Genomic DNA, 15327 nt, shown 5'->3' with positions numbered 1-15327 from the left:
CCGGCAAACTGGCTCGTCACATCCGGAGCGAAGATCATGCGGTAAGGCAAGCAAATTTTGCCGACGAGTCGCGTTCGCAAGCAAGAATGGTTAAAATCGAACGTTCCAGAGGACCGTTGGAAGGGGTTTCATTGCTGAAGATTATAGTGGATAAATAGGGTGGATTTCATGTTTTTGAAGCCCAAGAATGAGAATAATACACATTTTAATGAAGCATCGTATCTTAAGGATGCTTTGAAGATGCTGAAGAAGGGGCCATTATGAGACACTTAATTTATCTACTTTCAACAAATATACAAATGTGTATAGATGATTGTTGTATTGACTTTACCATGCACAAAACTGTACGAAGGCATTTATTTAAAGGGTAAAATTAATAATGAAAAACAAAAACTATTTTCAGTTCAGTTTTTTTTTTTGCTGCCAGCGAAAATCATCTGTGGGATGTCAGTATTCGCCGAGTCGCGCAGATGTGGCATTTTGACATATCTCCCTATTTGACATCCCCCGAGGAAACAAAACTTCTTTCGGTGTGTTGGCAACAACAAAAATCCTTCGCGTGTACGGAGACATAACTTGCCGTGCTGTACAATTTGGTGCTCCAGTTTAGCGATCGATTAATCCGGAAAAATGCCTACCGTCGGCGTGAAACGTGACCTACTGTTCAAGGCGCTCGGCCAAACGTACAGTTCGTATCGTCAACATAAGTAATTCGAAGAGGAAAGGTTATGTGTCGCTTAACACTTTGCCGGGTGGTTGTGTGCCGGGTTTCCTCTAATCATTTGCAGCTGATGATGAGTTTCAAAAACTGTGCTTCGAGTTTGGCCTGGAGCTGGACGAGATCACGACCGAAAAACAGATGATTACCAAGGAGCAGGGTGAAGTAGAGGCGGCAAAGGATGCATCAGAAGAGATCATCTATCGCATCGACATTCCGGCCAACCGGTACGATCTGCTCTGTCTGGAAGGGTTGGTAATGGGGCTGCAGGTGTTCCGGGGCAAGTAAGTACGAGTGGTTGTGAATAATTGCACAGAAAAAAAACGGCTCCTGTTAATGATTTTCTGCATTCCAGGCTCAACTTCCCCCGTTTCAGCAAGGTTGGCCCGGTCGGCAAAGGTGCAACGGTTCAGAAAATGGTCGTTACCAAAGCTACCGCCCAGATCCGTCCGTTTGCAGTAGCGGCCGTTTTGCGTGATATAACCTTCACGAAAGATTCGTACGACAGTTTCATTGATCTGCAGGATAAACTGCATCAAAACATATGCCGCAAGCGTGCGCTGGTAGCGATCGGCACGCACGATCTCGACACACTGAAGGGACCGTTCACATACGACGCTAAACCACCGAAGGACATAAGCTTTGTACCGCTGAACCAGGACAAGGCAATGAATGGCGAAGAGTTGATGGAGTTCTACTCAACGCACGCCCAACTAAAGGCGTACCTGCCCATCATCCGCGACTCACCGGTGTATCCGGTGATTTACGATGCGAACGGTGTAGTACTATCGCTGCCACCGATCATTAACGGTGACCACTCGAAGATAACGCTGAAAACGCGCAACGTATTCATCGAGTGTACGGCAACGGATCTGACCAAGGCGCGCATCGTACTCGATACGCTCGTGTGCATGTTTTCGACCCACTGCGCGAAACAGTTCACCGTCGAGTACTGTGACGTCGTGTCGGCTGCCGGTGAAACGACACCGTATCCGGATCTCGCCTTTCGAAAGGAAACAATTTCGGTAGCGAAAACCAACGCGTATATCGGTCTGAACGAATCGGCCGAGCAGATGACCAACCTGCTGAACCGGTTGCTTCCTACAAGACAAATCGATGCGGATACGCTGGAGGTAGAAATACCTCCCACCCGGCACGATATGTTACACGCCTGTGACATCTACGAGGATGTGGCCATCGCGTACGGGTACAACCGTATCCCGAAAACACTCCCAGCGAAGATGCACATTGCGAAGCAGTACCCGTTGAACAAGCTGACCGAGCAGCTACGGGAACAGATCGCTCAGGCCGGCTTTACGGAAGGATTAACGTTCACGTTGTGTTCGCGTGATGATATTGCGAGCAAAATGAATGCCAGCATCGATCGTATTCCGGCCGTGCACATTGCCAACCCAAAAACGCTCGAGTTTCAAGTAGTCCGGACGACACTCATACCGGGTCTGCTGAAAACATTAGCAGCGAACAGGAAGATGCCACTGCCGCTGAAACTGTTCGAGGTATCGGATGTGGTGCTGGCGGACAGTAAATCGGAGGTTGGTGCGAAGAACGAGCGACGGGTGTGTGCGGTAAACTGTAACAAGACGGCCGGGTTTGAGGTAGTGCACGGGCTTTTGGATCGGGTGATGCAACTGCTCGAGGTACCGTGGGATAAGGCGGCCGGGTACTATCTGCAGGCGTGCGATGATCCGGCCTACTTCCCGGGTCGTTGTGCAGCGGTACTTTACAAGGGCTCGGAGATTGGCCGTATTGGGGTGCTGCATCCGACTGTACTACATGCGTTCGAGCTGACGACGCCTTGTTCGGTGGTTGAGTTCAATATGGAATATTTTGTCTAGAATGTGCGCGCACAGCAATTTCAGTAATAAAACACGTTGCTTTACATTGGAAATGAGAATGATAATAACCAACGTTGCACGCCAAGTGATGGTGGATTAAAAACTCTCGGGGCCCTATAGGAGACAGGCTAGCCTGATTTCATTTCAACCTCGAGCTAGAGAGGGCCATCCGCAACTCGGAATTGGAAGCTTCGGGGATCATCTTCTACAGTCAATCCAGATGTTGGTATTAGCTGATGACATAGACATTATTTGTTTAAGGCACTCCTATATAGGGGAAGCTAGCGCACTTTAGATCAAAGTTTCACCTATTTCGGGCCAAAAGTCAGCACCAGCAATATCATTGATGTTGAAATACGCGTTAGGGTGCTGGCTATCAACCGGGCTTTCTACTGTCTGAGGAAAATCAGGACACCTGTCGCGACGATAGAAACTGGGACTATATAGATATTGGAATGGCAGACAACGGCGCTGGTGGACCGAGAGCGGCATAGAGGATTTCTGCAGTAAGCCAAGATCGCGAAGCGGTTGAAGCGTATAAGTAAGTAAATAAGCTTAATTGATTATTGCGCGTTTACTCGTATAGAACACCGTACACCGATAGTTTGACGGTAAACTCCTTCAGCTGCGTTACACTGGTCACCGTACCGAGCAGCTGTTTAATACGGTTCACACTGTTGCTTATACTAGCGGAACAACCTGGACCGGTTCCTTCTAGCTGTACGAAGGTAATTTCTTCATTCCGTAGCGGACTAACGCGATAGTCCAGTTCCAGCTGAATTATTTGCTCAACAGCCAAAGGTCCTTTCGTAATCGTTATGTTGTGCAGCAACTGTTCACCTTGAAATGTGAGACAGTATTAACCTAACGCCGCTAGAATGATGAAACTAGTGCACTCAATAGTCACTACTTACCGGGCACTTTTTCGCCTATTGGAAAGATACAATTTGCATCGCAAACAGCCATCAAGCTGAAAAGCATAAGCACAATTGGTAAAAGTGAGTAAAGCTGCATTGCGAGACCTGGTAATGCTTGGGTGACGTGTCGGGAAGGAAATTCAAACTTGCATTGAATCCAACCATGTTGGTCGCTATCAGTAGATAGTGAGAAATTTTATCAATGTGCGGTTTCAGTTTATCTCCGACCGATAACACACAATTGTGTTTTATGTATAAAACAATATATTTATTTCTAGTTTTACCTATTAACTTTTTATAGGTAATAGAAAGAAATTCTAATTTACATTTTAATACTACTCACTTTCATAATTTTCAGTTTCTCGGCTATCGGAAAAGTATAGATTCTTAGGCTTTTTTCTTATTGCTCCATACACCTTTCAAATTAACTGCTGGTTGTTTAGTTTACTATTTAATATTCGTTGTATCAGCTTTCAGGCCATTATAACCCTGAAAAGAATGTTTAGTCCTGCTTTTTCTTTTGGTAGTGTTAACTGGGTCATACTTATTCTCATGCCTCCTCTAGGACATTAAAAATTACCTAATTTTTGTTAGGATCCTATTTGTTCCAAGTTAATCCCTCTCATCTTAGGGTGTACAATAATTTGACCATTTTTTGTGGTACACACATTCTTCACATCAATCTAAAACGATGAATCCAACCTAATCGGAGGTCTCACACGCTTAACCGCAACAACCTCAAAATTCGGACTCTTCGAGCGATTAAACAACGCTTTGTTAAAACGTATAAAAACTTTTGTATATTTTTAACAATTTTTTTGTGTGTAACAAATGGCGATTCTTCCCCCAAGCACCTGTATCTACTGACCGAAACCCTCCGTTTTGTACAGATCTGTTCGCCGCTGACTGTATATCGGAATCTGTGCCCGTACTTCATCCACCGTCTGGAGATTCACGTCCGCCACAACCGTTGCCTCCTCTTCGTTGGCCTCCGTCACCACCTTTGCCCACGGATCGACCACCATCGAATGGCCCCAGGCAACGTAACCGGCCGCCGGATCACGTGCCGGCGAAATAGTCGCTACGTACGACTGCGTATCGTTCGCCCGACCCCTTGCCAACAGCTCCCAATGCAGTGGGCCCGTCTTCATGTTAAATGCTCCAGGGTAAATTAACATATCACATCCCTGGTTGCGATACAACCGTGCCAACTCGTCGAACCGTATATCGTAACAAATTCCGATACCAACTTTTGCACCATCAATCGAAACGGTTGCCAGATTGTTGCCCCCGGTCAGTACGTCCGACTCGCGGAACGTTATACCACCCGGTATATTGATGTCGAAGAGATGAATTTTGCGGTACGTCGCCATTAGGGCACCGTCCGGTGACCAGACGGTGCAGGTATTGTACAGCTTGTTGTCGTTGGTACATTTCTCCGGAATCGTACCACCGATCAGGTAGATGCCGAGTTCCTTCGCGATCGCCGCTAGACTGCGGCTTGTTTCACCGGTCGGGATCTCTTCGGCGTAGGCCGGAAAATGTTGCGTGCCGTAGGGTGAGTTGAAACATTCGGGTAACGCTACCACACGAGCACCTTTATCCGTTACGGCATGTCGAATTTTTGCTAAAGCATTTTCAATGTTTTGTGCCTTGTTTGCACCTACTTTTAGCTGCAGCAGAGCGATGCGAAATCCAGCTGTGGGTTGAGAAAAAAGGGGTTCAAAATTTAATGCATGTAAAGTTATTAACGCTAGCTATGCTTTTTATTACCGCGAGCCATCCGATTCATTTACTGTTTCGATAGTCGGCAGCAGATCACGAAAAGAGTCCTCTTTGCTAGATAATTAAACAAAAAAAAGAACGTAATTTATACCAGACTCTCTTATCAAGTGGTGCATTTATTCTGAATCTTTTATGCTGCAAAACAGCTGATATAACAAACCTTTCCAGATGAAAAGAAACTTTATATAGCATCCGACCTGTGCTAGAAAATGTGTACCATCTGCATGTAACTTGAAACACGAATGTTCAGATAAAATGATTAAATTATGCTTAAATACACTTGTAAGCTAATTTTAAACTTCCTGCTCCAATATGTTTGTTGATCTGTTGATAACAACGAACAACCCGACGAGCAAATTTTGACAGCTGCCGTCAAATAGAATGACGGGCAACGAATGAAGTGACGCTTAATTAACTTCTTGTTTTTGTATTTGCACAGCCCGGGGCTAGAGGCGACACCGGCACCAGTCTTCACACGGCAGGACCGGAGTTCAAATCCAGACCTTTCCTTCGTAGTGAGAACTATCCAACTACCGTGGTATCCGCAAGTCTAGTAAGCCATTAGATATCTGGCGTGACCTAGAAGGGGCGTTGAGTCAAGTAGAAGTTGTTTAGTAATTGCTTGAGTTTGCAGATGCCCTGTTCTGTTTACCCTAGTTGTCTGTAGCGATTACTTGAATTAAAATGAGTTTGATACAGCCTACTATTACGTACAGTAGTACAGATGCGTTCTGGTAAATTGTTCCATACGCAGAAGTGATTGTTCACAAATTCGTTCACTAAACAGACGTTCATAATTTCAAAATTTCCTGCTCAATATCACACAAATGGTTTCCTCGAAAGGTGTAGGCATGCCATTTCTGGCTTCATATCACTCAATTTTTCCAGTAGCTGGACAGTCAGTTTATGCGCATGGGCAGGCGGGTCCGGATAGGCAGATACACGATCATGCCCTGTGAAGGCAGGCACTTCGGCTACCACACTGCTACCAGATTGTGGTTTGATATGCACCAATTTCCAGCATGTTTAAATACAAATATAACTACGCACTTCCATCACTGTGTCGTTTATGTTCCGACATGTTTTATATATGATCACTCATATTCATTCACCATGATCGTCATTCTGAAAAGTAATGTAATAACAATCTTGGACGAGCAACATGCGACCAGCGCATCCTGGTCATGAAATCATCACACCCAAGATTGTTTGCAGTTGAAGTTATATTAGAAGGAAACATGTTTTTATTCATTATCAGTAAACCGAAAAAAGTGGCAATTATGAGTATCGCGAACGATTGCTTCACTTTTGACTTTCTAAATTCTAGCATAGTATAATAGCATTGATTCTAACCAGTTAGGGTAAAACATAATGGAACACACACAGACACACACGTACACACAGACATTATCATAATCGTGCTGTTGATGCTGTGGCGTGATGATCGCAATCGCAAACCAAGATCGCCAATTGCGCTTTAGGTGGAACAGTCAACCTTCAGCTCGTATAGATCAGCTCGCTTCTGCTCGAACACCGGTATCCGTCGGCGAACTTCGGTCAGCTCCTTTAGCAGCAGTTCCGCCACCACGATCTCCTGGAACTCGGTCGCACGCTGGATGACGCGACCCCACGGATCGACCACTAGCGAATGGCCGTACGGAATCAGTTTCGCATGCGTATCCCGGGCCGGCGAACAAAACGCGACGAACGTTTGATTGTCCAGTGCACGTGCCTTCGCCAGCAGCTCCCAGTGTTGCTCCCCGGTCGGTACATCGCAGACGGCCGGATAGATCAGTAGATCGCAGCCCATCGTCCGATAAGCGGTAGCAAACTCGGCAAATCGCGTGTCCCAGCAAATACCGAGCCCGATGCGCGTATCGCCAACGGTGAACGTGGCGTACTTGCTGCCGGGCGTGAAGAGCTTCGTTTCGGCCACTGTCGTCTTGCCGCTAAGGCTAGAATCGCACAGATGCACCTAGAAATGTAACGCACATGTGAGAAACGGCAAACCGTTGTTTGAGGTTACGATTAACAGTACCTTCCGATACGTTGTCACTAGATCACCTTCCGGGCCCCAAACCGTGCAGGTATTGTAAAGCCGTCCACCGTACGACTCGACAATTGAGCCACCGACGACGTACACACCGAAATCTCGGGCAGCATTCGACAGCGCACGGCACGTTTCCCCGCTCGGTATCTCCTCCGCAACGTTCAGCAACGAATCGGCCGTGTACGGTGCGTTGAAACACTCCGGCAGCACGACGACATTCGCGTCCTTTTCCTTCTTGGCGATACGGATAAGATCGATCGCGTTCTTCAGATTCTTTTCCTTCGAATCTACCACACGCAGCTGTATAAGCGCGATCTTGATCGTCATTTTGGGCGACAGGTAGTTCTCGCAGGCGACTAAAACAACTGCACTTTTTACGCGTTCCTACTGGGGCGACTACTCACGGTCAAGTGCGTTTCCGAACGAACCACTACTACTGCTGCACCATGCACGGTCGGAGCAGCATCTGTTCGGCCGATGGAGCTGGTCGGGCTGGCTGTATGCGCTATCAGCTTGCCTGTTTGACCCCCGGAAACCATACGGCGACCGGGTGACCGGGTACGGGCTGAGATTTGTTATGACGTTACGCACGATGACCGTACCCGTAGCTATTTATTGCCGCCAGCGTCTGACGATAAGCCAACTTCCCTGTACGAGATGGTACGAGATGAGATGATGTGGAAGATGCATCAGAACGGCCGCGGGTGTGAAAGAAGAAAAAGCCATGACAGGAGACATGATCGATTACTACGTTCGTGCAGTTATCTAATTGTTGAGGTCTCATCGATTAACACTATTGTAACTGGAAAGGTCAGTTTTGCTAGTTTAAAATCTTTGTTATTGTTTTAATTCAAAAATACTAAGAAGTTAGGCTAAGTAACTGTCTATAATTGAGCATTAAATGAATAGTTCCAAAACTTAAAAAGTGTGTATTTTCCACCTTTTCCAGATGCAAGATGCAGGAGTAGTGTTGAAATGATGATCGACAAATAAATAAACAAGATCACGCCGTTTTGTATTTGCGAGCTGCTTTTCAACGTTGCTTGTAATCGATTGCGCCTGATAGGTAGGCACGATCATTACCTAAGTAAATCAAAACAGTGGTACAATTATAAAGACGCTGTAATAAATATTTACATTTGACAAGCATGATTTTGGCAAATGGTTTAACATGGGCCTCACACACAGACATCTCGATCTCGCCTTCGTTAAAGCATGTTTGTACTTGATAACCGAACGGTTGCATTAATCTCATTCCTTAATTGCATTACCGCTTCCCGGAATCGATCGTCACCGTGATCACCGGCGCTCGCTTATCATAATGTGCAACCCATGCAACCTTTGGGGTGGTGTAAAGGATTTTGATAGCATATTGATAGTTGGCAAATTTATTGCATCCTTGCAACAAAACGGGTCGATATCGATAAGCTGCGCGGGATTGACGCTCGCGTTTGTATATAAACCACCACCGGACGCTGAGCAGTAGTTGATCCAGGAACTTCCACCACTTTGGTTTAGGCGTTACAGTAATGTCGACGCTTCGTGTAGCTTTGGTACAGTTGTACGGTCGTCCAACGAAGAAGGAGTGTATTGCAAATGCGATCACACAAATCCGGCTAGCAAAGGATCGCGGTGCACAGTTGATTATACTACCGGAGTGCTTTAACTCTCCGTACAGTACGGCCGAATTTGGACGGTATGCTGAAGAGATTCCACGTGGTGAAACGAGCCTCGCATTGGCTAAGGTAGCGGCCGAGCTGGGTATATATTTGGTCGGTGGTACATTCCCGGAACTTGACGGAACCAAGCTGTACAACACCTGCCCGGTATTTGGACCGAAGGGAGAACTGTTGTGCAAGTACCGGAAGATGCATCTCTTCGACATGGACATCCCGGGGCGATGCACGTTCCAGGAATCGTCCGTACTGGCCCCTGGTGATCGATTGGCAACGTTTTCCATCGGCACGCTCAAGATCGGTATTGGCATTTGTTGGGACAAGCGGTTCCCCGAGTTGACGGCGTGCTATCGTCAGCTGGGCTGTGATATGATGATCTTCCCGTCTGCCTTCGACCCGTACACTGGTCCACTGCATTGGGATCTGCTGGGTCGATCGCGCGCTCTAGACAATCAGATGTTCGTGGCGCTAGTGTCACCGGCAAGGGACCCCACGACCGATTACGTCGCGTACGGTTACTCGCTGCTGTGTGATCCTTGGGGCCGGGTACTGTGCCGGGCCAAGGAGGATCAGGAGCTGCTCGTTACCGACATCGATCTCAAGCTGTGCGCCGAGATTAAGCAGCAGATACCCGTGCTGCGTCAGAAGCGGAGTGATATTTACGAATTAAAGGTTAAGAAATGAGGCTAGTGGTCGTTTAGCGGTCCGCTTTGGACCACTTACTCCACTTAATGGTCAATAACGAGGCACTAAATAAATCGTAACAATCATCCTCGAATTTGCGTATCTACACAGCTGCTCCCTCTATTTGGGTCTCGCACAAATACACAAAAAAGAGTGTTTGCTTGCTGTGAACGTTTCCTGCTGGCACTTCTTTCCACTACAGCGATCATGGTGATCGTAAACCATTCGTGACCATGGCATTGAAATAAAAAAGGCGTAGAAAAAAAAAGATCACCGCCAACGAGTGAAGGAAGGAAAAACGCTACCCATGTAATTAGCAATTTAATAGTTGTTTTATTCACATTTAGCTACGTAGCTTATTCCGGTGCAGTTGCTACCTTCTCTGGTGCGTTTTGCGACTCCGGGCTATTGATCAGTGCATTGAAGTCCGCCAGAAAGCCCCGGCCGCCAACGCCGAAGTGTAAATAAACATCTATGGCACGAAGGTAGAGAGCGGAGTGGAGATGGGACGGGTTACAGGATGGAGTTTGCAGAAACACACATACACACAAGAACTAAGCTGTACATATACGTAAGTCGCAGAGGAAACTGCGAACAAATCGGAAAAAGGACATCTTACATTCTAAAACAATCGGTTGCAGCTGGAATCGATCGATTGTCGGGTGCTTTACTTCCGTTCGTACAGCACCGGAAAGGGACGATCTTCTGGTGGTTGCAGCCAGTTTTCTTTGGAATATTCACAGTCTTCAGTTTCGATCACGTGGAAGGTGTACGCGTGTCGGCTGCGGTCCGATTTGTTCGCATCGCTCCGATGCACGACCTGACTGTGGATGAGAACGCATGAGCCGGCCTTTACCGGGACGGCGACAAAGTTGGACTGTGGGTAGAGTGGTGCCGGTCGATCGTAGATCAGCAGTTCGTTTGAATTCTTTTCCGGATTGCGGATCCATCTGAAGGGATAGAAAGGAACGCGTCGAATTAATCGTTAGACTATGTACTACAAAATAGACAGTCACTATCCTACGCACCGTCGGTGGACGCCGCTTTTGTGTGAACCCTTGATAAAGTGTAGACATCCGTTTTGCAGTGTGGCATCCTCGAGCGGTATCCAGAAGCCGATCGTTGTGCTCGGTTCCGTGTACAGGTAAGTGGCGTCCTGGTGTGACTTTACCTCCCCACCAATGCCCGGATTCTTGAAGATGTACATACTCTGTGCAACGGCCGGCCGACGGAAACCTAGCTGCCAGCAAACCTCCTTTACGCGGTTCGAAAACGTGATCTCCTCGAAGGCCGCATTTTCCGTGTGCAGTGCATGTCCCACCTTGTTCAGTGCAATCGATGGATCAACCAGCAGCTCACCATTCTCACCGACGGCACCTTCCTCGAAGAAGTATCGCACCTTGTCCGCACTGTCGAGAAAGTACTGTTCGCGGCTTTGGGCCGATTTACCGTCCGCGTTCGCGCTGAACACTTTCCGCTCCTCTTTCGGTGCTTCTTGGTGTAGATTTTGACCAATCTTCAGCAGTTCCTGCACTTCGTCCGCTGTCAGAAAATCATCTATTACGGCGAACCCATCCTCGCGGATCTGTAACGAAAGCAAGACGTTATGCAGACGGTGAGAGGGGTGGCTTAAGATCAACATTCTTCGATGCGTGCCATTCGATTGGCGTCACGTGTTGGGGGAAAATGTTCGACCATTACTCATCGGTCGCGTGAGATGAAAGTGCGTCGCAGTTGTGGTAAAAGCAAGCCAAACACAACCACACAACATGAGGGAATAACCATTCATGCCACGGTAAAGGACGCGCTTTTGGGGGTGGCATTGGTGTAAAAGTCTCCTCAAACCAACCCAACCAATACTCGCGGTTGGGTTAAAAATAACAATAATCCTCTTAGTTCACGATCACCACCACCAACAAAAACAGCAACGACTCACCGCCCGCGCACACCCACGAAGACGCCGTTTCGCATCGTCAAATTGGACGCGAATCGGCGTCTGTATCTGTGCGTTCGTTTGGATGTTTGCGACGTGCAGTATTCTTCGGGAGGGAGGATTTTCGGACCCATTGCATCATTCCCTTTTGCCGGTTGCACGAACTAATCGAGAACTGCATTTCGGCGGAAGTCGTCTATGGTGTATCATATTTTGTGTTATAATTAAAAACTGGCACTCGAAATAAATTAACCAGCAGTCGCAATGTTACAGACGATGCCTTTTATGTGCATGAGTGCCAGCGCGCGAGAGAGAACGTGAAAGATGTGTCATAAGAATGTGATCGTACGCTTGCTTTGTTGGTGATGATCTACTAAATTGCCGAATGGTTAGTAATCGTTCCGAATTGGGAGCGTGATGGTACGACTCATTTGGTGACGACATTTGAATGAGATGGTTCTGTAAATACATTGATTATTCATTGCGCTCTTTGAACATTGTTAAGCACTGATGTTAAAAATTCAATACAGCTTGTCTTGGAACCCGATAAAGATGATGTTTTTCTCATCAAATTGCTTTGCATTTATTTTTCTATCATCTCAGGAACTAAAGATAAATTGAATCGACGAAAGCGCAAAGGAAAAGAGAATTCCATACTTATCTCTCATTTGATAAATTGTTGTGTTAGCTGATCTTTGTAGTTATGACTCAACTCAGATCTCTTCTTTCTTGGCTTAACGATCTTCTAGATCACGCCGGCCATCGAATGGCTTACAAGACTCGTTGATACCATGGTAGTTGTATAGACGGGGGAACGGCCCAGAAGGGATTCGAACCACAGTCCTGGTGTTTGGAGACCTCCGACGTGTTTGCCTCAAGACCGGACTTGCAATGTTGACAATTTTATCTAAAAACCGATCTGTTAAACCTTAAAAATCTTATATTTTTTAAAAGCACAAGCCGAAAAGGATATTTCGAAAATTAGACAACTGCTTAAGTAGAGCGTCCACCTAACTATCCACCAGACTCCACCTTACAAACGCCCAAAGCAAAGCAATAATGGCGTTGTTTCATCACATCATCGCCACCCCGAACAAGTGGACGGAAAATATCACTTCCTTCATGCTGTGAATGACTCCCACTCGCAATGCTCCAACACAAACAAACCCTGCCTTGAAACAAATGAATCACTGGTGAAGAGATCAGTGCTCGAACATATGCTGAAGTACCATCCCTTGCCATTCGTATGGGCCGCTAGTTTCGGAACCGAATAAATAGAGTGAATCGTGGACAAATACAACTTCCCACAGACGGAAGACCCATCAGGTCTGCCGGCTAACAAGATCGTCCGTACGGCAACGATCAACTGATCAACAACTTTCGGGCATGTGTGTGTGTGTGTGTCTGTGTTGTTGAGGAATGTTTCAATGCGTGCGCATAGACCACTGCACGAAGACGCGGGACGCGCGGACGAACGCTGACAGCGCGTGCAAGTGCGTGAAAATGCACACATATGGTGCGAAGGAAATATATTTTCACCTGCACGCTTCTCTTCACACCGATGCCGATATAGGAAGGAGCGAGGGAGGGAGGGTGGCGGTGGGGTGACGTGTGCAAGGTGTCCGCGCGGTCCATCTCATTGACTTTTTTCGATGCGGCCAATGGCCATTGATGATGATGATCATGATGTATGTGTGTGTATTTTTTATAGCTATTGTTGTTAAAGTCCATCTGATCCATTTTCTTGACACACACCTTGCCGGAAAAAATCCCTCACCTCCCTCCCCCTGTTTGTAGTTGAGTTTTGGGAAAGCCACAACGGTTAATGCGTTAAGACGGCCTCGAGGACCGGTTGGCACAATCGTCTCAAATGGCGAAAGCGCCGGAAACCGTTAGCGGCACGTTACAGGCAACAGGCGGCTACCCCTGGGTGTGTGTCGTGCATTGGTGGGTGAGTTCATTAAAATTCAATTATTATTATCCCATCAGCCGGTCTGTACCGACACAGAGACCGACCCGCGCCGCGGCTCAGTCGGGTTTTCCTTATACGGTCACGCCCGGGTCCGGCGCGGTTCAGTGATTCGGTCATCCGAAAAAGGAAAACCACTTTGCCGCAATTTTGTTGCCGAGTCTTTTCATGTGTGTTGACTCAATTGACACGGATTGATAGGCGAAGAATGTTGGCGAGCATTATGTCACTGGAAGTACGGTCGGAAACGACCTGTCGAAGGTGGCGAAAAGTGAAAAGCGACAAGCACCTAATTTTAGCACGTTCATTTCCAACGGTGCCGAAACGAGTTGCGAGTTTTTGGGATGTTTGGTTGGAGGTTGGAGGAAACAACCTGAATATCTCTCTGCGGTCAAGCGAAACTGTCCATACATGCCGTGTCTCCGGCTGCGGGACCAAGGTAGATTTGTTTGTGCGCCAATGGAACGCTTACCAATAGGTAAATAAATCCCACCAAAATAATCTAATTGCTTTCGGGGCAGTTACCTTCGCGCAGATATTTAAACTTTAATTTCCTGCGCATTTCGACTCAGCTGCTGGCTGGCCGCACACAGTTTTCCACGGTGGGGTTATTTTTTTCGCTCCCGGTACCGGTGTTGTCCGTAAAATTGCACACGGTTTTCTAATTTTAGGTGCTTGAAAAGATCGTTGAGATCACGGAATGGGGAAGCGAACACAGCTCACCGGACGGTAGACGATCGTAAATGCTTACCTGATCGATCAGAAGGTGCCTCATGGTGGGATGAAGTTCTAGAAGCTTTTCGAAGTCCTCTGGTCCAAGCACTGATAGCCCACAATGAATTCCTTGAGTCCCAAACAAACACGATCGTTTTACTGTACGAATGTGGCTGTTATCTTATCGCTCAGTCCTTGCAATGCTTCCAACCACTAGCACACGAATACACGTAAAACCTTATCTATTGCTTAGGGAGCGATTATCACAATGGTGTCTTTCGGACGGCACAGTTCTTATAATGCACGCACTCACGACCGTACTGCACGAAGCATTCGAGACAGACTACAACGCGGCCCCGCTGGGTGGTACGGTTTTATGTCGGGCCAACCTTTATGGACAAAAGCGAGCAGTTTCGAGAAAGGAAAACATTGAATCTTCGCTTGCTCTCTCTCTCTCTCTCGGTTCAGACTCTCTGTGTGATGCGCACGCTTTGTTTACATTTTTGAATCACTCATGAGTGTTTTTTGGTATTTATTTCTGTTGTTAATTGATGTTTTATACAAAATGTTATAGTTAATTTGTTTGAAATTGTGGCATATGTTGTGAAAACTACTGCAGAAGAGTTTGAAGTTGATAAATAACTCATATTGTAAATATAATCCTTAAATAAAGCCTTCAATAGAAGCTACAAGAAACTATGTGAAACAACTTTCCAATAACGTCCAAAATTTTGTAATAAAAATACAATAATTACAATACAATGCAATACAATTGCAAACCCTGCCCTATCTCAGCTGCTGAGCTACCACCATCGCACCGGGAAATGCATCTCGCGAGATACGCTTTGTTTACGTTTCATTGCTCCCGATGTGGTAGGATCGTGATAGTTTTTGCTTCTTGCAGCAGTCCCAGATCAGACCTCATCTGCCATGCGTAATTAAACATTCCACGCAATGCACTGCAAACACCAACGAAAAGGTGGCGATGGTGCATCGATGCGTTCAAAGTATTTCAAAGTAGGGGG

General features: G+C 46.7%; 6 protein-coding genes across 6 annotated transcripts; 2 read left to right on the top strand and 4 right to left on the bottom strand.

Moving 5' to 3' along the window:
- Positions 1-571: 571 nt before the first annotated feature.
- Positions 572-2574, top strand: LOC126557514 (phenylalanine--tRNA ligase beta subunit). The gene is made up of 3 exons (XM_050213310.1): positions 572-688; positions 789-1002; positions 1074-2574. The coding sequence occupies exons 1-3, from the start codon at positions 631-633 to the stop codon at positions 2572-2574; spliced, it is 1773 nt and encodes a 590-aa protein (XP_050069267.1). The 5' UTR covers positions 572-630.
- A 574-nt stretch (positions 2575-3148) lies between these two features.
- LOC126559461 (uncharacterized) lies at positions 3149-3588 on the bottom strand. The gene is made up of 2 exons (XM_050215624.1): positions 3489-3588; positions 3149-3414 (listed from the first exon to the last, which is right to left on the bottom strand). The coding sequence occupies exons 1-2, from the start codon at positions 3586-3588 to the stop codon at positions 3149-3151; spliced, it is 366 nt and encodes a 121-aa protein (XP_050071581.1).
- A 763-nt stretch (positions 3589-4351) lies between these two features.
- Positions 4352-5297, bottom strand: LOC126558723 (omega-amidase NIT2-like). Its single transcript, XM_050214781.1, has 2 exons — positions 5265-5297; positions 4352-5190 (listed from the first exon to the last, which is right to left on the bottom strand). Exons 1-2 carry the CDS (start codon positions 5281-5283, stop codon positions 4352-4354), a joined length of 858 nt encoding a protein of 285 aa, XP_050070738.1. The 5' UTR covers positions 5284-5297.
- Positions 5298-6753: 1456 nt separating this feature from the next.
- Positions 6754-7653, bottom strand: LOC126565339 (omega-amidase NIT2-like). Its single transcript, XM_050222515.1, has 2 exons — positions 7315-7653; positions 6754-7251 (listed from the first exon to the last, which is right to left on the bottom strand). The coding sequence occupies exons 1-2, from the start codon at positions 7651-7653 to the stop codon at positions 6754-6756; spliced, it is 837 nt and encodes a 278-aa protein (XP_050078472.1).
- A 1200-nt stretch (positions 7654-8853) lies between these two features.
- Positions 8854-9771, top strand: LOC126558755 (omega-amidase NIT2-like). Its single transcript, XM_050214814.1, has one exon. It carries the CDS (start codon positions 8856-8858, stop codon positions 9684-9686), a length of 831 nt encoding a protein of 276 aa, XP_050070771.1. The 5' UTR covers positions 8854-8855; the 3' UTR covers positions 9687-9771.
- Positions 9772-10353: 582 nt separating this feature from the next.
- LOC126558710 (phytanoyl-CoA dioxygenase domain-containing protein 1) lies at positions 10354-14363 on the bottom strand. The gene is made up of 3 exons (XM_050214764.1): positions 14340-14363; positions 10715-11271; positions 10354-10636 (listed from the first exon to the last, which is right to left on the bottom strand). Exons 1-3 carry the CDS (start codon positions 14361-14363, stop codon positions 10354-10356), a joined length of 864 nt encoding a protein of 287 aa, XP_050070721.1.
- Between the last annotated feature and the right edge of the window lie 964 nt (positions 14364-15327).

This window comes from Anopheles maculipalpis, chromosome 2RL (assembly GCF_943734695.1).
Source record: "Anopheles maculipalpis chromosome 2RL, idAnoMacuDA_375_x, whole genome shotgun sequence".
Lineage (NCBI taxonomy): Eukaryota > Metazoa > Arthropoda > Insecta > Diptera > Culicidae > Anopheles > Anopheles maculipalpis.
This window is presented reverse-complemented; position numbering and strand designations above follow the sequence as displayed.